Consider the following 25,474-nt stretch of genomic DNA (forward strand, 5'->3'; position numbering starts at 1 on the left):
TAAAATATGGACAAAATATGAGAGTCCTGCACTTTTCTGCTGCTAAACTGGATGTCAATTGAGTCGTGTGTCACCAGATGGATGGAAATTTGAAGAATACTGGAGAAATTAAAACCAAAGGGTGAAAGAGAGGAATAACTAAAACAATATTTACTGTGGGGAAACAGACAAGTGTGTGATCATCGGACAGAAGAGATTGTAAAGTTATCACACTGCCAGCAATATGTAATTGAAGCGTCATTCCACTCCACGCCAGGTGGTGGCAGCATGGAGTGGAAATACTCTGTTTACTGACGAATCCGAAAAGACGAAGGTCCCATCATGTCTGCCATACCCCTTGTTTACTTCAAATGTCAGACTCAGCTGATCCGTTCAGGCACATCTACTGGATGAGATGGCCACGCTTCTTCTCGTCACATTGTATGAATACTCTCCACTCTTCTACATCGCTGTGGTTTCTCTGTGTTTTCTCGTAACCGCTGCTATCGTGCTGGGTTGGTAAGCAGTGTTCGCTTCACTTCCGTCTTTATAAAAGATATCCTTGTTAGGTTTTCGCCTTTTACCTTCGTTTAAGTCCAACAGAAGCATGTTTGTGTCTTGCTAATGCAAAGACGGCTTGTAATGCAGACGTCCTTTAGATTCTACCTCGCAAAGGGGTAACCGCCGTCATCAAGACCAAAGAATAAATTTTCTTACGAATAACTAAAAATAAACATTTATATTACATGTGTACATATGAAATATGTTTTTTGTTTGATGGTATTGTGAAGAGGAAGGTTGGTGTTTGCTCAGCACACACACCAACCATCATAAGCTGTTGAAGCTCATATTGACACATTCTATCTATTTTCCTATCTCTGGGGTCTGCTACCTTTACTGTCAAAATAACTTTTCAAAAAGCACGTGACTTTTAACGAATCTCAACTAAATAGTACGTGATCTCTTTTTATATGTACTAATTTATCTAATCATTGTGATTCTGTTATTGTTGTTGTCCACCAAACCAGGAGTTTGAAATGCAGTCTGTTAAAAGTACATATTTTAAGATCAGAAATTGTTTGATGTTTTGGAATGTTTTTATTCCAACTAATGTTAGAAGAAAAATCTATCATAAAAACAACAGGAGTGAGATTTAAACTCTAGCCATTTGTTTATTCTGTATACCAGGTTTGGCTTTGATGTCCCAGTGTTTCTTCTGAGTCATGAGGATTCAGAGTCCACAGTGTCGACTCCTGAGAAACTAATGGTTCAGGAGACCAATCCGTTTTCTCTTGCACTGGGATCCGGGTCAGCATGTGTCAGTGGTGAGTGATAAAATGTAATCAGGTAAGATAATGGAAGTGTGACCTTGTATCATATCCTTCAGTTCCTGAAGGTCCTCCTCCATGGTTCCACAGCATAGAGTTGCTCTCGTGTTCCACCACAGAGCGATCAGACTCGGTGTCCCTCGTCGAACCTGCTACTGTTTCTGTTGGATTGGAAATGACCCTGTGGTGCTGAATCTTGGGGTGGAGGGGACCTCCCACCCTCTCCTGTTGACAGAAGGAAATCTTGAGATTCAGGGGATGATTCAACTGAAGATGATGGTGACTGTGTTCTCTGTTGCCTGTCAACGCTTACTGTGTGCGAGCTCCTCAATCAGGTCATGCTGGTTAACTAGTGGACATTGAGACTCATCCCTAATTGGCACCTGTGGAGTACTTTCAAGCTGATGTGACCTCAGGTTGACATCAGTTTACAAGTGGGTACAGGTGGGTCTGACGTCCCATCCTCACAAAGTCCAGATCGTGATATGGCATGCTGCGGGCTAGTACAGGAGAGCTAGAGATCAGTTCTGTCAGGCGTTGCACATCTAGCCACAGTTGATCATGTTCCCCTTTCATATTATGAATGTATTGGAAAATCTCAGGATGGTCTGACCTGCTGTTCTTGAGGGAGGTGGTTCTTAGCATGGTAGTCCACCTCATAGTCCTGGAGGTACGATGGCAGCTGGCTGCGTTGGTGAGGACGATCAGACTCTTCATGTGGATCCCTCCTTTCCATTCTGACAATATATTACAGATCAGGAGGAGTCCAGTTCAATTTTTACTCTTTATATAGAGGCGTGTGTGCCTGGCGTGCCAGCACACAAAGAGACTGGTAATTCTCCATGAAGAAGTGTTTTGGATGAGAGGTGAGATGTTTTCAAGAAGCAGGACAAGGTCCTGCTCTTACATCAGTGCCTTCTACATCAGCACTAAGGGTTGTCCTGCCCTGATGACTGAGAAGCTACACCAGGGAGAAGCTCCAGAAAACTATTAATCAACAGTTCTGTGTTCTTCCTTCAGATGTTCCTCGTATTTGTACAGTGTGTCCAGGGATCCATTCCCCCTAACCATAGCATGCACTCCTTTGTAGATGGTGTATCACTGAAACCTTGCTGCTTGGAGCCTTGTGTGCTGAGCTGTTTCTGGGGCTGTGAAGTCGGCGCTCTGCAGGAGGTGCTGCGAACCCATCAACAAAACCTGAGGCTTACAAGTCCTCAACACTTCCTTGAAGCACTGCACCATCGCTTCCACTACCATCAAACTTTCTAGTATCCTTTTTATTGCAAGCAAAGAACCTAATCTGAGAAAGTTTTTATTATGGAACCCAGTAGTGGGTAATTTGTCGTAGACGGTGGGGGGGGGACTACGGCATGGATTGAATGGCAGCCTCATTTCTGCAACATAGCTTATCCCCGTCAGAGTAAATGTGTGTATGGATGGGTTGAATGATAGATTGTGTAAAGTGCTTAAATTGATTATTCTTCACGGTGAATGTCTCCGATTCTATTTAGTTTGTTTCTATCACTATTTTTGCTGACAATTTTTCATCTCTGTAACAAGTCAGTCTGAGTGCAAAGTGACCTCCATTGAATGTGGAACAGTCAGACTTGTGATGTGGTTTGATTCCGAGCTTTATTTGAAAAAATAATGTGCAGTTACATTCTGGGAAGTCAGTGAAGAGTGACTTAATTGGACTTTATTCTGTGTGTTAGATGGCAATTATTTTATCACATTGACTGAGATAATAAGACAGATAGCACTTTGACTTCATCCTGCCAGTATCCGCAGAGAGGACGAAAAGGAATGTCACACCTGCATCCCTGCTGACCAGAGGATTACAGATTTTGGGCTGTTGCCAAGGAAACACTATCCTCTTGTGGCTGTCCTGACTCTGGCAGAAACTGAAGCCAGAAATCTATACAATATTGTTAGTTCTTTTCATTACAATTTAAAATGGAATATGCAACACTGTAAAAGAGCCTCAGTAAAGATTGGCATGTGCATAATTACCACTTGTGATTTCCTCTGACAGCAAACTGCTCTGTTCTCTTCCAGGTGGCAAATGTAATCGTTATTCATGTTCCTGATGGGAAATACAATCTTTCTGCACGAATTCTCTTCCAGTATCTTCTTACCTCACAAGGATACATGCATGAATTAAAAGTATGTCAAATTTATCTTTAAGGATATTTTCCTGATTATCTTGACATTGAAACAAGTTACATAAGAAACAGATGTGGACATCATTTGGTTACTATTTATATTATCCTTCTCTTCAGTTTGTCATTGATGTTTCTGCCACACCCAGAAACGTTGACTTCAGTCCTTAAACATTTGAATAATATTTAGAACTGTAGTTGCAATAAGCAGTAAATCAGTTAAATTAAAATGAGCTTGATAATTTCCATTAGCATGAATGTTTATTTTCTTGTCTCTCTCTCTCTTTATACTAAAGACTGGATGGATATTTGTTGTTTTTCATTTATTTTGAATATTTAAAATGTCTTACAGAAACCTGTTAAATAGAAATTAGCTATTGATCTTTGAGGGGGTGCATTTGCATTATTATGCAATTACCTTTACTTAAATAGTCTCAAAACAACAGTATGATTGTTTATCATAACTTCTGGGACAATTTATCATTCAGCAAAACTTGTTACCATGACAGGCCTGCACAACACGGTCACTCTGCTTGGAGTGACCTTTACCATGCTCGAAGCTCGAAGACAACTATAATGCTAACCACAGGACACAGTCCCTGCTGAGCCATTTTAAAAGTATGATTTGATTTCACTGGTTAATTTTTAGTGTTACAGTTTCTAGATATTTCAGTAACTATTGTTGGCTTTTTGGTCATTAAAGGGGTACCAACAATTTCGTCCACACGTGTAATGCATATAGTTTTATTTTACTAGATAATTTAACGAAATGCATAATGTGTGGTATTGTGTCTTTTCCATGAATAGAACAGAAGATATGTTACTGGCCCCTTTTTAAACAATAAAGCATCACATTCACAGCAGCAGAGAACCTATAAAACAATAACCAACATGGCAGATTGTATGGAAACAATACAGAGATCATGTTTAGCTCCCCACTCATTATCCTCAGACAACAGCTTCTATCTGTCAGTATAAGCAAGTTAATAGGACAAGAACCTCAGTTTGAATATGCATGATTCCATTTACCTTTAACTTGCTGCTGGTAAAGCTGGACATCATTAATGTAGCTCATTAAAAAGTATTCCAATGATATTATTATATCCATATATCAGTCATGAAATCAGGTTTCATTTGAACTGCCTCTTCAGAGTGTGTTTCTATTTATCAATTTGATGTTGATGCAACAAAATTTTACTACTATGGGAAAGGAAAATAATCAATTAAAATGTATTCAAATTAATGGTTTCAAAACAAACATGGTCCATGCAAATGTATTTATCAGCAGCCCTGTGGAATTTCTTTCTGTTATGTTAAATATTTTCTGTAGAAATCAACAGCAGCAGGGAAGGATGAACTGGTTTTGTTGCTTTATTTACTAGTTTTTATTGAGAAGAAAAAAAAGTAATTGTATAAATTACAACACATCAGAATAAATAGTGTCTGCATGGTTCAGTTATGTCAGCTGCTCTGTGCCTGTCTGGGCTGACAGGATTCTCTCTGTGATTGCAGCCACTCTTCATGTCGGCGGAAGGTTCTGGGGAGCCGGCTGGAGAACAGATGGAGAGAAGTCCTGACCGAAGGGAGAGCGACTGGTCAGAGGAAACGGGTAGAAACTGTGTGGTATGTCAGAATGCAGCAGTCAACAGGGTGCTGTTGCCATGCCGACACGCCTGCGTCTGTGACAGTTGCATGTTGCACTTTCAACATTGTCCAATTTGCAGAGCTTTTGTCCTGGAGTCGTTTGCACTTAGACCAACATTACAAATATAATATAATTTGTGTCATATAGATGGTCCTGTACTTACACAAAAACACACTGCGATCTTTCAACTTAGCCTTTATTTCCACTTGTATTAACACCTTCTACTAATCTGGTTTCATAGAACTGATGTCAAGATGTCAAATATTATCCAAGTTTTTTTTGTTTGTTGGTTTGTTTGTTTTTATGACTTTCAGAAAATGAAACTCGTGTATTATTTAATTTTATTACTGATATGTAGAATGAAATATATTAAGCCCTGTGTAAATAAATGCTCATTACTGAATTATTTGATTCAGGCTTGTTAAATTAGAGACAACTACAAAAATGAAGGACGTTAGTCTAAATACACTGAAAAGAAACTATTCAAAATAAACTACAGCTAAAGGATCTGTAATACAGGCAGATGTCAAGAAAAGCGGTTCTCTGATAAACTGGTTTACAGACAACCTAACAGTCAAACACAAGATATTGAGAGGGTATAATAATAGAGGAAAAAGGACAATTTCCACATAATTAGTCCTTTAAATAAGTAAAATGGAAGTGCTCTCCAAAAGCTCCACTCGCTTGCAATTTATTTAACAATAAAGTGAGTGAGCATCTAGTTTCAGAACACCGAGCATCATCTAACAGCAGATATCAGAATCCATGAGCCACATGCAGCAAAATGTTCAGCTGCCAGAGCAAACAAGAGGAGAAATGTATATTTAAACTGCTTATAGCAGATAACAAAACGGTCAGTATTTTAGCCTTTGGATTATCATAAAGAAATTCTGCCAATAAATATATTACCTTTATGAAATGTTACTATTACAGAAAAAAATTACAGTCGTTCTGATTGACTGAATGCTCTTTTCCTCAACACAATCACCAGATCTTTCAAAATTTGATTTAGATTCTAGGAAATATTTGGGAGCCTCCACTGGGACATGAGGGGGAATATTTTTATTTGTGTTCCCTCACAATAAATTTGCAAATACACCCTGGTCCATTTTGTATACCGTCACATTGATGCAGTGTAACGAGGGGAAGCCCATGTTTGACTTGTTTTGCTTCTGCATTCTGCGCCTGAGTTTGCAGAGCATTTAGCTGAAAGAAAAAGATATACAACTTTAGATTACTCACAAATGAGATATTAACATTTCTTACATGAAAGCATTCAAGATGCTGCATGAACTAACTACTAAATATATTATTGCGTGGGAATGCAGTACTTTTGTGAGGAAACGCAAAAGAAAAAAATTCCCAATGTGCCTGTAAAATAATATGCCTAAAATTACAGATAAAAATTTGACCTGGAATAAAAAACAACTGGTTTTATTCCAGGTTAGTTTTTGGTCAATAAATGTCTTAAGCTTATTAGACAGAAATGTTGACAGTATTTTCTGATAAACTTTTTATCCCTCAGCTTCTTCTGGGTCTTTTCTTTATTTTACAATATATATGACAGAAAGATGAACTGTTTCAGGAAGATAACCTTCTGTACAAGTCTAGAACCCTACCCTAACCCAAGAAAGTTCCTGAATATTTTTGAGAAGACTAACCAGGCCAGGAACCTTAAATACCTTTAATATGTTGCTTATCATTTAGCTTTTGTTGTGTAATGTCTTTATTCAGAAATGTAGAGGATTCTTGTGGAAGGAAGTAATAATTAGTTTTTGCAACTCACAAGCTCCTGTATTAATTTTTGAAGAATAAAGATCTTTATAAAAGTTTCTTTCATTTCTTGAACTGAATAGAGAGCATTGCATGGTCACCACTACGACAGTTAATGTGCCAGAACTCACCCTCAGCAGCTTCTCACCTTGTACACAGAGCTGAATGGTAATAAAGACTGGAAAAAAACAAACATGATTCTTTCACTACCATTCAAATGTGAATGAGGATGATGCAGATGTTAGCTGGCAGCATGAGAACTATGACAGACCTTTGAGGTCTTCACAGTAAACAAGGGGAGATACTGGAAGTATTTCAACATTCAAAATTTTTTTGAATTCATCATCCAGTCAGTTCCAGAACATTGGAAACTATTACAATTGAACAAGAAAATGAATGGACTGACTGGGATAATGTAAACTTGTGCATAAAAACGACTAATTACAAGGTGTGGGAAAAAACTGCCAACAGCGAAATAAGAAAAACTTACAAATACCTGCAGAAATGTAAACTCTTACCGAGTTTGATGAGAGCAGTGATGGGTGTATAATCTTACTGCTGCTTGGGCGAAGGCTCTCCAGGACGCTTTTTTGTGCACTTAGTCTGTCACTTAAGGATCTCCTCAGTTCAGCAAGGGCTTCAGAGATGGAGTAGGAGACATTGTCCTGTTTCCCACCACCTTCTCTGGGTCAAGGGGCGCCTTAGAGCCGGCCGTCCTGATCAACTTATCCAACTCCCTCTCAGCTGTAGAGAAGCTGCTGCTCCAACACGCTACACCAGCTGGTTGAATCAAAGACGGAACTAAAACATGGACATCCCTGCCATAGAACACCGGTATTCAGCTCCATTGGTCCAACACACCTGAATCAAGTGGCAGACAGAGTCCTGCTGATGACCTAATTATGTGACTCGAGTGTATTGAAACGGAGACACATTTAAACGCAGCAGGACTCCGGCCCTGGAGGGCTGGAGTTGAAGACCCTTCCATAAACGATGCCTGATGCCATCACAGGGTCATAAGGTCCTCAGCAGGTAAGTCTGCTCTGAAAAGAGCATCAGTGACTTCGGTCCACTTTACTGTCCAGGTGGTTACCAAGTCACCAGTAAGAGAAGAAACCCTCAGTCTTGGATCCCTGCAGGTGGAGGTTGCAGCTCATTCACAGCCTACAAGGCCAAGAAGTCCTGTCCTGTTCTCTTGGTTTCCATAGTTTCACTTGGTTTTGGGAATTTAACTATTGGTAAATAGTTGGCTTCATTAGCGGTAGAACACCTCTAATTGTTGCTGTGTAAATTATAAATGTGCCATAAATCTGATCTTGCTTTGAAAGTAATTTCTGTTTGAAAGAAACTGGTTTATCAGTTTACCGTTTTCAAACAGATTTAACTGCAAAGTGATGGTTTTGTGCCGTTTTTCTGCTTTAAGGTTGACGTTATATTTACTCAAACTAGTGTAATGTTCTTTGGTTTGTTGTGACCAACATTTTCTGAAACCTTACATTTTTCTGAATATTTAAAATTAGTCAAATAATTGCAGTTTAACAAAGGCAGCATCAAATAGCAAGTTACTTTAGCGATTTCATAATGCATCATTATAGCATGAACATCGGTGAATTGAGCTGCTGTAAAAATGGAATCTAAGGAGCCGTCCTTGCTTCGTGAACAGGTGGATCTTATTACTGACACTAAATATTCACAAACCATATTTCCATTAGTCTCTCCTAAGCCACTGTGCATCACCTGGAGCATAGCTGGAAACATTGATCAGGATGAACAGAATCATGTCTACACTTATTAATGAAGTGAGAGGAGAGAAATATCTACATACAGTAACCACAGAAACCATAAGAATATATTTATCTTAACCCGTGTTCCTTAACCCAACCCAACAGCACTGATGTAAGGTGGATGCATGTGTTTCAGGCTCAGCACAACTGGTGCCACTTTACACTTTATATGCCCCATATAATTTAAAACAGATATTATAGTCAAGTTTGAATGAGGCAGATATGACACCAAATGTAACAGCAGATTTATCTGCAAACATTTTCAGTTAGTTGTTTTACACTGAAACTGCATCTGTCAGGCCACCAAGAATGAGGAACTGTAGATCTCTGGGAAAAGATCTGTAGTTTCTACAGGAACTGAAACTCTCAGAACCTTCATTTCAGAAAATCCACACTAAGTTCTGCACAAATGACACCATCAGAAACAGACTCAACAAACATCAATACATCTGTAATAGTACTGTATTTGCAAACTACCGTAGTTTTACACAATTGGTTTATAGAAGAACAGAATGATCAGCAGAGCTGAAGAGGTATAAACAACAGAAAGCAGTTTTCATTTAATTTCTCATTCAATCATCATTGATGTTTACTGCCCCAAGTCTTTGTGGCTTTGAAGCAGTGAAGACAACAAGCCAGTAAATGAGAAGAACATTAAACCAGAAAAAGCTCTGAGAGGAAGGGTTTAAACAGGTTTGTAGTCCAACTTGGACTCGAGCTTCTTTGAGTCGGCCACTTTGCGAACAGCTTTCATGAAGTCTTCTTGAGTGACGTACTCACGATCAGACCGGATCGCAAACAGTCCTGAGAAAACAAAAGTCAGCATAAAAACCCTGATCAAGGAGGTAAGTGTGCGAAGGACTCTGGTTTTTAGCAGACGATGGTACTGTTACCTGCTTCAGTGCACACATTTCTCAGATCAGCACCATTGAAACCATCAGACAGTTTTACAATGGCTTCAAAATCTGGGAAAATATCAAAGAAATCAAGACAATTAATGCTAGAAGATTTTGTGTGCTGGACTAATTTTGAGCAAACAAAAACTTACACAAAAAAAGGATGGTTTAGATGGTTACTGAGCACACAGGTCTTACTAAAAGGTGCATCAAAGTTCACCTGGATGCAATTTGTGTACCAACCTATTTCGCCATGTTTGGTGATGGGACTGGAGTGGATTTTGAGGATGTCCAGTCTTGCTTGTTCATTTGGCAGCTCAATGTCTAAAGAGGAGAACACAGAGCTCTTGTTGTGCGTTTCCACATGAAGCCGACAGATGAACACAGAAAGTAATGCTCACGTATTTTCCGGTCCAGTCTTCCAGGCCGCAGCAGCGCTGGGTCCAGGGTGTCCGGCCTGTTGGTGGCCATGATCATCTTGACTCTGTGTAGAGTATCAAAACCGTCCATCTGGTTCAGCAGCTGACAGAACACAGGAAAGAGAAGAGTCATCTTCCAGATCTCAGTCAGAGGTTGTATTAGACTTTCTTGATGTCATTTATTTTGACCGACGCCATCAAGGAAAACAAGCCTGTCGCCAATCATGAATCGGCAGATCAGTCTTTTTAAAAACTGCAGTCGATGCAGTTTTCTGTACGATCGCCACTAGTTTTGGTGATTTGAATTTAATTAATGGCACTTTTGTTTTGTCAGGTCATGTTAAATTAAAAAAAACATGATTAATGTAAATATTGATATTTTTACTAATGCACCATGTTAGTTTCTACTATTTGAAGCAGTAGTTCTAAGAATGACTTCCATATCCAAGTAAAATGGTGACTGTGTAACATCCTTAACTGAATGGGAAATCAATAAAACTGAATTGTGAATCAAATTGATTTTGGCAATCTGAATTGACATCCAATAATACATAATTATGTCCTAATAATGCACAATTCATATACAAACTCCAGTAAGAAAAACCTGATCAGTTTCCTTTGTCAAGTTTGTTCACACAAACAGCAATTTGACTTTGGTTCCATTTTATTCTCAATGAAATATTTTGACTTCTATTGGGAAAATACAGTTTTTTTCCTGTGAATATGCATCTAATCACTGCTTTTAACCAACAAAAAAGTTTAATTAGTGCAAATGTGCATTCTGGACACTGACAGTTAAGAGTTCAGAGGGACAGTCTGGGAAAAGAAACCATCTCCATGGCAGCAGGTTTTTGTAAATAGAGCTCTGTGGTGCTGACCTGAAGGTAAAAATCTCATCATAATGTGATGATTATGATGAGAGGATTTCTCCCAAGTGGTTATGTCCTACCCACCAGAACACAGCAAATGATATTCATTTCATACCTCCATCAGAGTTCTTTGGATCTCTCTGTCAGCTGAAGTACCTTCTGAGAAACGGCGGCCACCTGCAGAAAATAAAATGACAATATTTAGGACCATTGTAAACAAGTCAAGTTTCTTTGCTCAAAGTGATTTACACAATAAAAACAACATACAGTAACCAGTTGTTAAAAATTACAACAGATTTCTTGTAGCAGATATTTATCATAAATAATAAGATGTTTTTTTCAAAAGGTTAGGTCATATTTGTGGCTCTAAATCCATTTTATTTAGATGTGTTGGGACATAAATGGTTCATTGGCTGTAAAGGTTGCAGACCCTCTGTTAATATCAAGTTCAGCCAAATCCAACTCGACTGATTAACTCTAATCAGAGGTCCGAACACAAAATGAAGCCGACATATTATTTTAAACTGTGACCAGTTAAACTTCCAGACCCGAGTTTGAACCCTTCAGGCTCAGTGATGTTTGGCTGACATGAGTAGAGCTGCATGCACAGCGCTGAGCTTATTACAGTCCAACTCCTGCACTTTGCTTTTCCTCGACAGGTTAAAATACCTACTCCTCTGTTTAGACTACAAGTAGATTAACAACTTTATGTCAGAAATTCTCGTTTAGCTTTCTACTATATTTTGTAGGCTTATTTAACCAGAACCCCATTAGAAATTGAGCTGCAGTCCGGAAAGATTGATGGGTGGATCGGGTTTTTATCCTCTACATTATCAGAATATTATTACTCAGCCTTTGAAGGCAGTTTGGCTTGTTTAAACCTCCTTAAATACCTTAAATAAGTTGTGTTTGCTGCTGACTCTGAAGTGAGGAGCTTGGGTAACACTTTATTTGAAGGGGGGTGAATAAGACTGACATAACACTGTCATAAACATTTATATAATCTACAATCAATCAAATAAGCAGAGAGCTAGCATGATTCCTCACCAATGGCATCAATCTCATCCATAAAGATGATGCATGGCTGGTGGTCCCGGGCATAGTTGAACATCTCTCTAATGAGCCTTGCACTTTCACCGATGTATTTGTCCACAATGGAGCTGGACACAACCTGTAATGTGAAGACACGTTGTCACACAGCTGTAGAATGGAGCTGAACACTGCACGAAGGACTGATGCTCACCTTCAGAAAGTTGCAATCCAACTGACTGGCCACAGCCCTAGCAAGAAGAGTCTTTCCAGTGCCTGGTCCAGAATAAAATTCATACCATTAAAGGTTGAGAAGCATTTATGAAAAGCCAAAAACAGTAGAAAATGAAGAAAAAATGCCTACTTATAAATGTTTCTGAACTTAAATTAATGTGACTAAAACAGAAATGTGTGAAGTTGGCCAGCTACTACCTGGAGGCCCATAAAGCAGGCAACCTTTTGGAGGAATAATTCCCACTCTCTGAAAGAGCTCAGGGTTGGTCAAAGGAAGTTCAATCACCTGCAAAGTAAGAAAAGGCAGGTTTTTCAATCCGCGATGAGTCAAATTAAATTCCCTGACACTCTTACAGTACGTCCACAGTTCATCTTGATCTTAACTTCTCTGCATGGTCTAGCCGAAATGTCAACGTCAGTTATCGGTGTTGATGAAAATTGCACCATTTTGTCGTCATCCTCATGTTATCTGCGCCATCTTGTCATAAACTTCCATTGCAAACTCCATGTGTGTGATTGGTCTGAATTTTTTAAACGGTTATCTATGTGGAAAACAGTGCATCTCAACTTCCATGAGCTGTTGTTCTGACCATGTGTGCAAGATAGGGCGTAACCATTTCCTCATCTGAACCTGTTGACTCACAATAGTCATTTCTCTGTGCCTTGATCACGTCTCTATAATATGCCGTTATAAAACACACACATTGCAGAATACTGTGATGTATACTGCAGCAGCTCGGTGTGTCTTGTGGACCCATGAGAGCTTTGTGCAAAAACGAACACAAAGACCACATTGACAATAATCAATATACAAATATATGGAGACAAAAAATTATTTGGTCCAACAACAATTATGATGAAAGAACACCTCTTCTGTGATTTTTGTGCCAAAGTCTGACAAAATATATTTCCACTGCCAACACAGTTAGCCATCATCATTACATATGTGCAAGGCTTAAAGTAAAAAAAAAAATCCTGAGCCTGAAACTTATAGTGATGATATAAATTAACTATGCCGTTGCTATTGCCACAGTTTAATAAAAAGTGTCTTTGAATAGTGCAAACAATTGCTTCTAACAATACAATTAAAAAGCTAAACAGTCAAAGTTAAATAAGGCTTCAGTACATTTCAACTCAAAACAAAATGTAAAATGTCTGTGCCCTAAAGGTTTGCCTTACAGGCAAAAATCCCTCAACATTAAATAAAAGTCCTTTCAGTCAATGTTTTAGCAAGTAATTTAGATCATGTAACATAACCAACTAAATCAGTGTTTCTCAACCTTTTTTGGCCCAGCGCCCCCCCAGCTTTTAACCAGGTCCCTCACCGCCCACAACAAAGAATTTGTAGGCTACTTTGCACTGACTATTATTTTAATATTAATATTACTATCACTATAGTAGATGTTTTGATTTTTATGCTTGTTTCTGTATTTATTATCAAGATAATTTCCCAGAGAACAAAAAAAAACATGGGAATAGAAATTATTTTCACAGGTGTCTATGAAAAATGTAATGAACATTCAACTTAAAATTTGTAGGCCTAACAGCAGCCAATCAGAGTGGAAAAAATATTCTTGTTCTGTGCCATTTTCTAGTTGTTAAATATTCCACAAAATGACCAGAAAAAAGATGTTCAACATGCCAGTTTAAACTTTGAACTATTTGCAAAACGACTGAGCTCTGCAACATTAAAACATGGATAGAACTATAACTACATTAATCATAACTCTTCTTCTCTTCAGTGTTTGTCAGTTTCTGGTGGTGCAGCTCTGTGCTGCCTTCAGGAGAATGGGACATCAGAGCATCATCCATAAAATTTCACCCAGATGTCATTTATTGTGCAAACCAGAGCTTTCAGTGGAAAAACTAAAGTTCCAGGTCCTTTTAATGCCATACAAATATGAGACAGAAACATGGATTATATATTTATATAGACCCGTCTATTGATTTATAGATTAATAGTTTTACTGGACAGAAATTACAAAGAACAAATCTGGTTCTTAATCAAATCCTAATGAGTCAAATTGAAAGTGTCATCAGCCTCATGACATTAACACTGAAATGAAAAATAATATTGAAGAAATATATCAAATATAATTAAAAACATAAATAAGAGATCAGTTATTTACTGTTATGGTCTGTAAGATATATTTATTTTCAGTACTAGATGTGGCCTCAACAAACCAACAATATTATTTTAACTTTTATCTGGAAATAGTGTCTGTTTATTCTTGCCATACAGTCTCTGTATTAATTATTGCTCTAAAGGTTTTGCCATACCAGTTTATTCCTCTGTATTTACTTTAGTTTCTTAGTTTATTCTTTCATTTTGTTCTTCGTTCATTTCCATTTAGTTTCCTTTGATTAGTATTATCCTCTCTTGTTTAATTGCTATGTCCACTTTAGTTTCTTTCCTGTTGCTAGATTTATTTTATAATTTATTGACCATCACCATCAGTAATCTTCACTCATCACTTGCTGCGCCACCTAATCGTCATGTGTTTCACATCATGTGTTGATTTTTCACTGTTCAGTGTCAGATTCTGTTTTTCTGCCATAATTCACATCTAGTTCGTTGCTCCGTTTTATGTCCCACTTCTCCTGTTTCAGAGTTTTGCACAATGTGCGACTTTTTTTGTTTTGTTTTTTCTTAACCCCGTAAAGTGCAGGGCGGTCCGGAAAGGTATCGATGGGAAAAAGGCAGACTGACATAAACCTTTTAAAACAACAGAAACAATTTTGGTATTTTGATTATTGAAATTTAAAAGTGCTGTGGTACCGTTGATCTATCACCCCCGTTTCATACCGGACCACTTACAGCACTGTGTTAACGCTATAAAATGAACACTCTCTATCGTGGTATCACCCATGGAGGGATTTCTTTATTTAAATGGGTTCATTTTTCAGAGGGATACACAGTGAGGGTATCGTGATTTTAGAAATTACATGTTTATAAGAGCAATTTTCTGTTGTCCTTCCATGGAAGCGGGCAGCATCCAGAAGGACAATAAAACACTTTTTAATATAAGTTGCTGCTTTGACATGATCACAGAACTGCCAAAACATATGTACAAAAATCCTCAATAAAACATAAAATATTAGAAAATCAGACACCAGACAAAATGAATCTCAGCAACATCATCAGCCGGTGTAACACTGACCTGATGCAGTGAAGCTACTAGCAGGAGCGGAGCTGCGCCAAGAAGCTACAAACACTGGATAGAAGGAGAGCTGCCATCGATACAGTTGCAGCCAGGCATGATTTAATGTTTCGAAATACAGTTTTAGCAAGTTGCTCAAAGTCTAAATTGGTACAGTCATATGAAAACGTTTGGGCATTCCTATTAATCTTAATTATTTTTATTTCTAAATATTTGGGTGTTTGCAACAGCTACTTCAGTTTGATATATCTAATAACTGATGGACACAGTAATATTTCAGTATTGAAATTAGGTTTATTGGACTAACAGAAAATGTGCAGTATACATTAAAACAAAATTTGACAGGTGCAAAAAATTTGGGTCCCCTCAGCATTTTATTGATTTGAATACCCTTGACCACTTTTCACTGATTTACTAAAATGCAAAATTGGTTTGGTAACTTCAGTAAGCTTTGAACTCCATAGCCAGGTGTAGCCAATCATGTGAAAAGGTATTTAATGTGGCTAAATCCAAGTTGTTCTCCTATTTGAATCTCCTCTGAAGAGTGGCATCATGGGCACTTCAAAACAGCTCTCAAATTATATGAAAACAAAGATTGTTCAACATAGTTGTTTAGGGGAAAGGTACAAAAAGTTGTCTCGGAGATATAACCTGTCACTTTCCACTGTGGGGAACATAGTAAGGAAATGGAAGACCACTGGGACAGTTCTTGTTAAGCCCAGAAGTGGCAGGCCAAGAAAAATATCACAGAGGCAGAGAAGAAGAATGGTGAGAACAGTCAAGGACAACCCACAGACCACCTCCAAAGACCTGCAGCATCATCTTGCTGCAGATGGTGTCACTGTGCATCGTTCAACAATTCAGTGCACTTTGCATAAGGAGAAGCTGTTTGGGAGAGTGATGCGAAAGAAGCCTTTTCTGCGAGCACGCCACAAACAGCTGCTTGAGGTATGCAAAAGCACATTTGGACAAGCCAGCTTCATTTTGGAATAAGGTCCTGTGGACTGATGAAACAAAGATTGAGTTGTTTGGTCATAAAAAAAACCATTATGCATGGCAAAAAAACCCCACAGCATTCCAAGAAAAACACTTGCTACCCACTGTAAAATTTGGTGGAGGTTCCATCATGCTTTGGGGCTGTGAGGACAGTGCCAGCACTGGGAATCTTGTTAAAGTTGAAGGTCGCATGGATTCCACTTAATATCAACAGATTCTTGAGAATAATGTTCAAGAATCAGTTACGAAGTTGAAGTTACGCAAGACAATGATCCAAAACACCGCTCCAAATCTACTCAGGCATTCATGCAGAGGAGCAATTACAATGTTCTGGAATGGCCATCCCAGACCTGAATATCATTAAAAATCTGTGGGATGATTTGAAGTGGGCTGTCCATGCTCGGCAACCATCAAACTTAACTGAACTGAAATTGTTTTGCAAAGAGGAATGGTCAAATATACATTCATCCAGGATCCAGGAACTCATTAAAAGCTACAGGAAGCAACTAGAGGCTGTTATTTTTGCAAAAGGAGGATCTACTAAATATTTATGTCACTTTTCTGTTGAGGTGCCCATACTTTTGCACTTGTCAAATTTTGTGTTAACGCGTAATGCACATTTTCTGTTAGTCCAATAAACCTCAGTTCAATACTGAAATATTACTGTGTATATCAGTTATTAGATATATCAAACTGAAGTAGCTGTTGCAAACATCCAAATATTTAGAGATAAAAATAATTAAGATTAACAGGGGTGCCCAAACTTTTTCATATGACTGTATTGTTGTGATTGTAAGGTGTAAAGTTTACCTTCGACCAAACGCCCCCCTAAGGAATCCCAGCGCCCCCTTTTGGAAAAAATTCCACCAACTTCCTGTCACCTTTCCTCTAGCCATGCCCAGCGCCACTTGTTTTTAATTCATTTCTCAAGTAAACGTGTATCTTTACCGGGTGAGACAAACTCCATCTTCTTTCATATCGCATTTGATTTAATCGCCGAACCAAACGCTTCTTTTCTACAAACCGTTTTACAGTCATTGGTCAAGAACACGGGAGCTAGAATTCTGATTGGCAGACATCTTTGTCTATTATCTACAGTTTAGTTGAGGCGGGTTGTTTGGTCCAATGCTCGCTTTGCTTGAAAGTCTGGCCCCCAGACGGAGCTCTTAAAGCCCGGAGACTACAGTTTGGTTGAGGTGGACCGTCTGGTCAAAAGCTGGAAATCCGGCCCCCGGCCGGAGCTCTTTAAGCCTTTAAGCCCTGTATGTGACAGAGTGTTCTATTGAACCGTCATGGCTGTGATGTTCTAGTGAACATCACAGGCTTTGCTGCTGAGTGGACATTAGAACAGATTGGAAAGCATCTAAAGAGTTATACCAGCAAGATCTAGAGAAACTCATCCATGTGTTTAACTTTAGTCACATTGATTACTGCAACAGTGTCTGCACATAACTGCCAAAAAATAAATAAATAAAATTCTCCAGCTGCAGCTGATCCAGAACGCTGCTGCTGGTGTTCTAACTAAAACCAAGAAAATAGAGAACATCACACCAGTTATAAAGTACTTCCAACCGTGAACCACTTTGCTGCTGAAAAGTGCTAAACAAATAAACTTGATTAATTGATACCTCTCTCAGCTCACGGATCTGTTCAGACAGTCCTCCAATCTCAGAGTAGGAGACGCTGCCTGGATCTTCATGGGACATGTTGTACACTAGAGGATCCACTTCCCTGGGTAGGTACCTTTGTCCGACAGACAGGGAGACGTCTTAGATACAAATGACAAACTGCCATTGTGGGAAGAAAGAAAACTCTCCCTGATTATTTTCTCAAAGTCGATTAGTGAGAGCAAAAAACAAACTCAGATTTGCTATGAATCACTGAGAAAGTAAATAGTTAAACTCCTATGTCTCAGCTACAAATCCGGCTGCACATAGGAAAATGAAAATCTTAAATATTACATTCCAAAATCTATTTCTTCTGTTCCAACTTTTTCCCCACCACTGGTAGCAATAATGAGCAGTCAAATGAGAAAAAAGTAGATCTGGATAAGTCTGGAAGGGGCTACTACTGGTTGGAATATTTGTCACTTTCATATTAGCTTATTTGTGAAGATAGTTTTGCTTTATTAATTTTATATGTTGCTTTAGCTAATTATGTTTTTCTTCCTTTATGTTGTACCTCCTTCATGTGGTAAGTTTAGGTCAAACTGCAGTGAATAGTGTTCAAGTCTGTAGCCCACCTCATTATAGTGAGTGTAGTCATGTCCAAAGCCACTCTGGTGCCTGGCTTCAGCTGTGATTTGTCCAACTGGAAAGATAAATATTGTAGTCATTACATTTTTTCCAAGTTCTCAACACTGCCATGGTCTTTAGAAACACAATTAAACTGTAACACAGTCATGGATCATTTTAAAGATCCATCCATCCATTTTCTGTACACCCTTGTCCTTAGTGGGGTCGGGAGGTGATGGTGCCTCTCCAGCTAACATTCCGGGCAAGAGGTGGGGTCACCCTGGACAGGTCGCCAGTCTGTCGCAGGGCAACACAGAGACACACAGGACAAACAACCATGCACACACACACTCACACCTAGGGACAATTTGGAGAGAAAAATTAACCTGACAGTCATGTTTTTGACTGTCAGTTATTATATATAGCCTGGTCAGGAGCAGGCAAAGCTCTTTTTTTGCTACATTATCTATTTAATGTGTGCATTAAATAGATAATGCAGACGTTATCCATTTTTCTCTTCAATGCACAGGACAAATCGCCATGGTAACTTAAATGATATTGCTTTTGTGAAACCTAATCAAGGCTTAATTAGATCAGGATATCTGGAAAATCCCGGCTCAATCCGCTATCCAGGTTTTGTGAAACAGGAGGAGTGAATGATGCAAGAAATGACTCGACGACTCTCTGCTGGGTTTCCTTAGATGAAGAAATGTTTTAAACTGATTTGAATAAAAAAAAGTTTGACAACTAGGATCCCTTGAGATATTATTATTGAATTGAATTTTTTTTTTTTTTTTGTGAAGTGCCTCAAGACGACATTTGTGATCTGGTGCTAAAGAATAACTGAATTGAATTCAAAGATGTTACATAACTAAATGAAAGGCTTCATTACAGGAAAACAAAATCCAGATTGAATGGTCTTATCATCACTCCCCAAACAACTAGGACTGTCTTCATTGAGTAGTTCTGGTGTAAACTGATGTCAGCTCATTATCATTAATGGGTCTGATAATGAACAGTCGTTGTAAAGGCCTTCACAGGGTGAATGATTTGGCAAGTGTGTGGAACTATTTTAATATGACCATGCTGTCTGTTAGGCTAAGTCTGACTTCCTTTTAGATAGGCATAGGACTTCAACTGCTTTGTTGATTTGTAGCCAGAACATATTTTGTGGCTACATTGTAACCACAAAATCTTCCAGCTGACACCCTCTAGCAAAACATGGTATGTTATTAAAGCTGCTCTTCTAATAACTCCTCTCAGAAGTCAGTGTTCAGCTCATGTTTACTCTGTTTTGACAGAAAAACAAAAAGCAATAAAATATTATGTGGAAGGAATTTGAATCCTGGGCACAAGTAGCTCTTCTAAATGGAAAACATTCATAAGCAAAGTGCCAAATTATTTAAGAATTGCCTTAAAAAAAAGGATGTCAACTTTTTGGAGTGGCCATCAAAGTCCTGATGTCAGCTGGTCAGGATTTTGAGAAGGGCCTGAATGATGTAATGCCAATAAATATTTTTTCTATTGATTATTGAGAAACATATACATATTAAAAAAATGAAATGTAATATTTACTAAAAAAAGAGAACTAAAAGTTTTTCAGAACTGATCCTAGACTTATATTGCAATAGTTTGATACTCCTGGATGATAACTATGTGCGCTCACCTGTCTGCGACATCCAACCACATATCGGGGACCGTTGGTGGCTTTCACAATGACTGGTAGGAAGTGCAAAAAAAACAAACTGTGAAACATCCAATGTCAAACTTCAAGCAAAACAGTAGTCTGTTTTAACCCTTCTGCTGTCCAAACATTGGTCAAATGGCCCTGTGTGAGTTTTATACACTGTACAGGGTCTGGCAGGGTCACATTAACCCTGCATGCACTTTTACATGTTTTTACCCCCTGTGGCTTCAGGAAATGACTGGACACTCCCAGCAAGTTCTCACTGACTGACCATGACATCGGCCGCGCTCTTCCTGAGTGTCATGCTAAGACTGCAGGAGGGATAAACCAAAGCAGGGTGGGAAAACTGTTAACAGAAACTGCTTCAGTGCAGCAGAGAACTGACTGATTGCAGTTTTCTGGCATATCACCAATCTTTATAAAGCCTGATATGCTGATTCCAATTTTAGCCAATACCAATTTTTTTTCTCTGAAATGTAGATAAAGGAATAAACTTGCTAAGTTCGCAACAATGTGGTGACTATTGTTAACTGAAAACATGCAGACATTATCTATTTTTCTCTTCAAGGATCCAACGCATAGAAGAGAAATTTCTATATTTTCCAGCTGCTGTACATTAGTAACTGTCCTACATTTGTCACATGTTTAGAATGACATAAGGGTCGAATGAGTTAGTAAACCAACTGTAGACGGACTTTTGACAGAAACATCAGAATAATGCTAGACAGTTATGTTACAGCAGAGCAGTTAAACCTTTAAAAGTTTTTGTATACGTTCAGTTCCAAAGTAACATTATAATTTACCTTATATCATTATATTAATAGTTTCTTATGCTGAATGACTGTCTTTTTTACATGAGAGACGCCTATTCACTCTTGGATGAAAACTAGCATGTCTTAAGTGGACATATAACTATGAAAACATATGAAATATCATGGTGTTAGGGAGATGCTTACATTTCTCTTCGGTAAGCTGCTTTAGCACCTCTCCAACAATCTGCAAAGAACAAATGTACAATGAGGTCATGATGCGATTTAATCTGTCAGCAAAGTAATAGACACACATTAAAGACATATTCTAAAGTGCTTTTAAAATGGAAACAAATGTTAACCATTGATCTCACTGGTCTAACTGTTTCAAACTCCTCTATGTCACTGATATGTGAGAGAGATGAGATCAAAACACAGCAGGGGCAAGACTGCCCAAATAAAATCTAAGAAAAAAATTATAAAACATAGAATCTTTCACTATTCGACTTAATATCTAGCTTTAGTTATTTTTATCTAATTAACTGTTTTATTTATTAATTATTAAACCTGACTTCATACTGCTCCATAATTAAATAAATGTGAAAAACTTATTTCTTGCATAAACAGTTTAGTTCCAGTAAAACGCACTGAATTCAATTCAGTTTGTAACGTCTTACTACTGAAAGGATTTTCCTTCATAAACAACTCAAGATATAAACTAAACATCAACTAACACATGAATATAGTGCAATACAGACAGAATCTTACCTGACCAACACTTTGAAGAGCCTTTAAGTCATTCTCTGACTTCTCGTATTGCTTCGTTTGTTCCCTCAGCTGTTCTCTTACTAGCGATGAAACCAAAACGCCATCAGGATAGAATTTACAATTCACAAGTTAAGATAGAGACAATGTTTTCACAGTCTGCCTTGCTAGCTCACTATACATATGGGCCGGTTTCGTTGTTGGAAACACATAGATACAATGTTTTTTCTCACAAGCATGCACAAAGATAAAGACAAATACGACACTGAATGATTTAGTATATGGCGCTTTACAGTTCTATGTCCGTTGTTAAACAAAAAAACAACAGTGAGGTTTACGGATGACTGAAGGGAAAATGCTCTGAACTGCATGACAAAGCAAAAGCTAGCCGTCGAGCTAACATAGTAGCATTAACTATTCCAAATATACAATCCGAATGTACAAAACTACAAGCTCTACGTCGCAAAATGTACAAATGTTAATTTCAATTACATTCTTTCAATCGTCCGTCAACCTCCTTATGTTCTAGTAATTTTTTCCTGTAGTCTTGCAAAGCTTTATCTCTCGTGTCCGCCATGACTCCTAAATTATTCTTCTTCGTCTGGTATTAATTGGCGGTTGGCAAACAACTTACTGATGCATTACCGCCACCAACTGGTAGAGTGGTGATATGGATTTAAACATCTACTCGAAATCTATCAGTACTTTTCGAGTACACTTTTAACCCTGCATAAAATTCATAATTTACAGAAATAATATAAGCTCACTCAAATGCACATCAAATGCCTTCTTTGCCTAACTTTTGACGCTCAAGTCAGACAGATTTTAGAGCCTGGACTCAAAGCAACATGTTGGAAACCTACACATTCACTCTTTACAAGCATGGATTTTGACATATTTGGACATTGTTTATCTAGAATTTGTGTTATATTTTTAGCATGTGTACAGTTATGTGTAATTTTGTTCAACATCTTTTCTTCTGTAAGGTGCAAATGAGTATCTGTTCTTCAGTGTAAAAGATAATAAAAATTTGATCACAAAAAAGGAAAACAGTGTCTTCAGTCAGAGGTTTCTTCAAATTCATTGTAATACAAACCGCTACAGGAGATGTTTCCTGCCAACAGTCAACAGTTATTATATATACAATAACTCTTTGAATAATTTTATTTTATATGCATTACAGCAACAGTCAATTTCTCTTTGGATCCATATTTTTTTATTTTAATTTACAGTCTAAATACTTTTGAGTATCAACACATGTATACTGCTTCAAAACTTGGTCATATGGTAGGTGTTGCTTTTATTGAATCTGAAATAAATTGCATGTTTAATCAAAGGATTAAGATAAAAGGAATTTTAGTAATTTGGGTCCTGGCTCATAGGAGTTTTAGAAAGTAAACTCGCAGATAAGTTTGCTAAAGAAGTAACTAAAAATACTTAAATTATTCTACAAATCTCATACAGCAAATCAGAGCAGTGTGCTTTGAAGACCAGGGTTGAGAAAATCTGGAATATCGGTTCATTTCTGGTTCACAATACAATTCAGTAGGTGGCAGTACACATTAAAATGCTGTTAGAAAACCATCAGTAAAATCAAAGAAGAAAATGGTAATTCAGCCATTTGATTGAGATGTACTGAATCAGATTCATCTAAAAGTTGCAAGACATTAGCCCTTGATTTGATCTGATATTCATTTACAGGTTCTTTTTCTACTATGACATATGAAAGTTAATTTGGAGATTATCCTGTCTTCTTCAGCTCTTGTCTTTTAATTAGTGTTGCTATGGCTGTTCTAGAAAACTGTCCTTCAAAGAATTCCACAATTGCACTGCTCAGGCTGGCAGCATGTTGGAGTAGCTCTGTACTTTCATTAAAATTTTTACAGACTGGACTGGAGACATAACAGTGAAGCATCTAAGAAGGGACCGAGCAGACTGGACTTCTTCAAGAAGTCCAGTCAAATAAAATCCACTCAAACCATAGATGTGCCTGCAGAATGTGGGACGGAGACGTACCACCTGTCCTCCATCATCTGTGGGGATCCAAAGTTGACAGACTTCTGTTATTTAATGAAGGGAGAACAAACTGTAAAGGCAGACAATGAGCATGTCTTCCCTGCAGACAGCGACTGCAGGGAAGACATGTCCAACAACGGTTTGATTTACATTTATGAGAAGAAATGATCAGACACCAGAGGTTACAGTTTCTCCAGCCCCTCCTCTGGAAGATGGTTCAGGGCCCTTTAGAGAGGAGCTAAAAATATTATCAGAAGAAGAAAAAAATCCTAGAAGACCTAATTAGTAATCATTTTGAGGCTGAAGAAATCTGACTGGGACCAAACATGTGTCTGATTTAAATTTATGGGAAAAAAGGTAAAAAGATTTGACAGGTTTTCTGTTTGCAGGTTTCTCTCCGGACACTCCGGCTTCCTGCCTCAGTCTGCTGGGGGGAGCACTGGCAAGCGGAGCCTCAGACAGAGCACAGGGAGGCGGAGGAGCAGCGGAAACGATGTCTCTCTCTCTCTCTCTCTCTCTCTCTCTCTCTCTCTCTCTCTCTCTCTCTCTCTCTCTCTCTCTCGATAGATACGCATGTTTATTTGACCTAAACATGCGTTTTTGTCAAGAAAAATAGATATTTTGCTTTGTCTTTTTCTGCTTGCTGCATTTCTGCTTGTTTTGCCGTTTGCAGTTTTTCTGCTGCATCGTTATGTTAATGAGGAGCTGCCTTCTATGTCTACTATTGGCCAATAGAGCTTTGGAACCAACGTCACTGCGTCAGACGTTGTGGGGCGTTTGGGTGCAGTCACTCGGTGCCATCTTTGCAGGCCACAGACCAAAACAAACTTTATCCCGGTGGTTTTGTTGCGTTACCGACTGCAGTGAAGTGAACCTCCGAGCGCTGAGGAGGGAGCTAGAGAACGGCTGGCCGAAATTAGTGTTCATAAATCGGATCCACCTTGAGCTAAATGCCGCTTACTCGGCGGATATTTGAAAATCCAATACGAAACTAACTTCATTGCAGTTGGTAGCACAACAAAACCACCGGGATTGTTTGGTCTGTGGCCTGCAAAGATGGCACCGAGGGACTGCACCTAAACGCCCCACAACGTCTGACGCAGTGACGTTAGTGTCACAATGGGTGGTGGTTGAGGTGAGGAAAGGACGCTGAGACCAAGGTAAGATGAAGATGATGGAGATTTAATAATATAGCTCATAAACATTCCAGGAATAGGCAGCACGGCAGACAGACAAGCACACAGCTAATTGCTGGTAGCACTGAAAGCAAAGACTGAAAACTGGAGCTGACACCGACCAGTGGCGGAGCCAGAGGGGGGGGCCAGTGCCCCCCCTGTCATCTGATTGGCCCCCCCAGTGGCCCCCCCCTGATGATTGACATGTAACAGCACCAGGTTATTCCTGTACATTATTTGGAATCATTCTAAGTCAATCTAATATCTAAAGAAGAAAAACAATAATAAATATATGAAAAGAAAATGTATAAAACTTTATATAAGTCCATGTGATGACATAAATAGATTTTTATCAGGCGTGATATCAGCCTCCTCTACACTCATAAAAACAAGCTGATATTCTTCTCCTGGATGTTTCAGTTATGCTGCACTGTGGTGCAAATCAAAGGCTAAAGCACTTCATACCTGGTGGTGATGGTAAAACACCTATAAGTAATTTATCGTTTTTGAAATCAGGTAAGATTTCACAAAATGGCGTGATTAGAAGACGACAGAACTCTGATCGGTTCCTGATCC

At 38.5% G+C, this 25,474-nt stretch overlaps 2 protein-coding genes across 2 annotated transcripts; one reads left to right on the plus strand and one right to left on the minus strand.

Moving 5' to 3' along the window:
* The first annotated feature begins 266 nt into the window (after positions 1–266).
* On the plus strand, positions 267–6,940 carry cgrrf1 (cell growth regulator with ring finger domain 1). The gene is made up of 6 exons (XM_008398511.3): positions 267–498; positions 1,168–1,304; positions 2,398–2,575; positions 3,087–3,234; positions 3,363–3,470; positions 4,979–6,940. The coding sequence occupies exons 1-6, from the start codon at positions 395–397 to the stop codon at positions 5,237–5,239; spliced, it is 936 nt and encodes a 311-aa protein (XP_008396733.1). The 5' UTR covers positions 267–394; the 3' UTR covers positions 5,240–6,940.
* Positions 6,941–9,112: 2,172 nt separating this feature from the next.
* On the minus strand, positions 9,113–22,360 carry psmc6 (proteasome 26S subunit, ATPase 6). Its single transcript, XM_008398510.3, has 14 exons — positions 22,200–22,360; positions 21,711–21,790; positions 21,150–21,189; positions 20,173–20,225; positions 18,515–18,582; positions 17,901–18,015; positions 12,314–12,401; positions 12,096–12,157; positions 11,900–12,023; positions 10,968–11,029; positions 9,966–10,086; positions 9,808–9,888; positions 9,562–9,633; positions 9,113–9,472 (listed from the first exon to the last, which is right to left on the minus strand). The coding sequence occupies exons 1-14, from the start codon at positions 22,282–22,284 to the stop codon at positions 9,354–9,356; spliced, it is 1,170 nt and encodes a 389-aa protein (XP_008396732.1). The 5' UTR covers positions 22,285–22,360; the 3' UTR covers positions 9,113–9,353.
* Between the last annotated feature and the right edge of the window lie 3,114 nt (positions 22,361–25,474).

This window comes from Poecilia reticulata, chromosome 21 (assembly GCF_904066995.2).
Source record: "Poecilia reticulata chromosome 21, P_reticulata-male-v2, whole genome shotgun sequence".
Classification (NCBI taxonomy): Eukaryota; Metazoa; Chordata; class Actinopteri; order Cyprinodontiformes; family Poeciliidae; genus Poecilia; species Poecilia reticulata.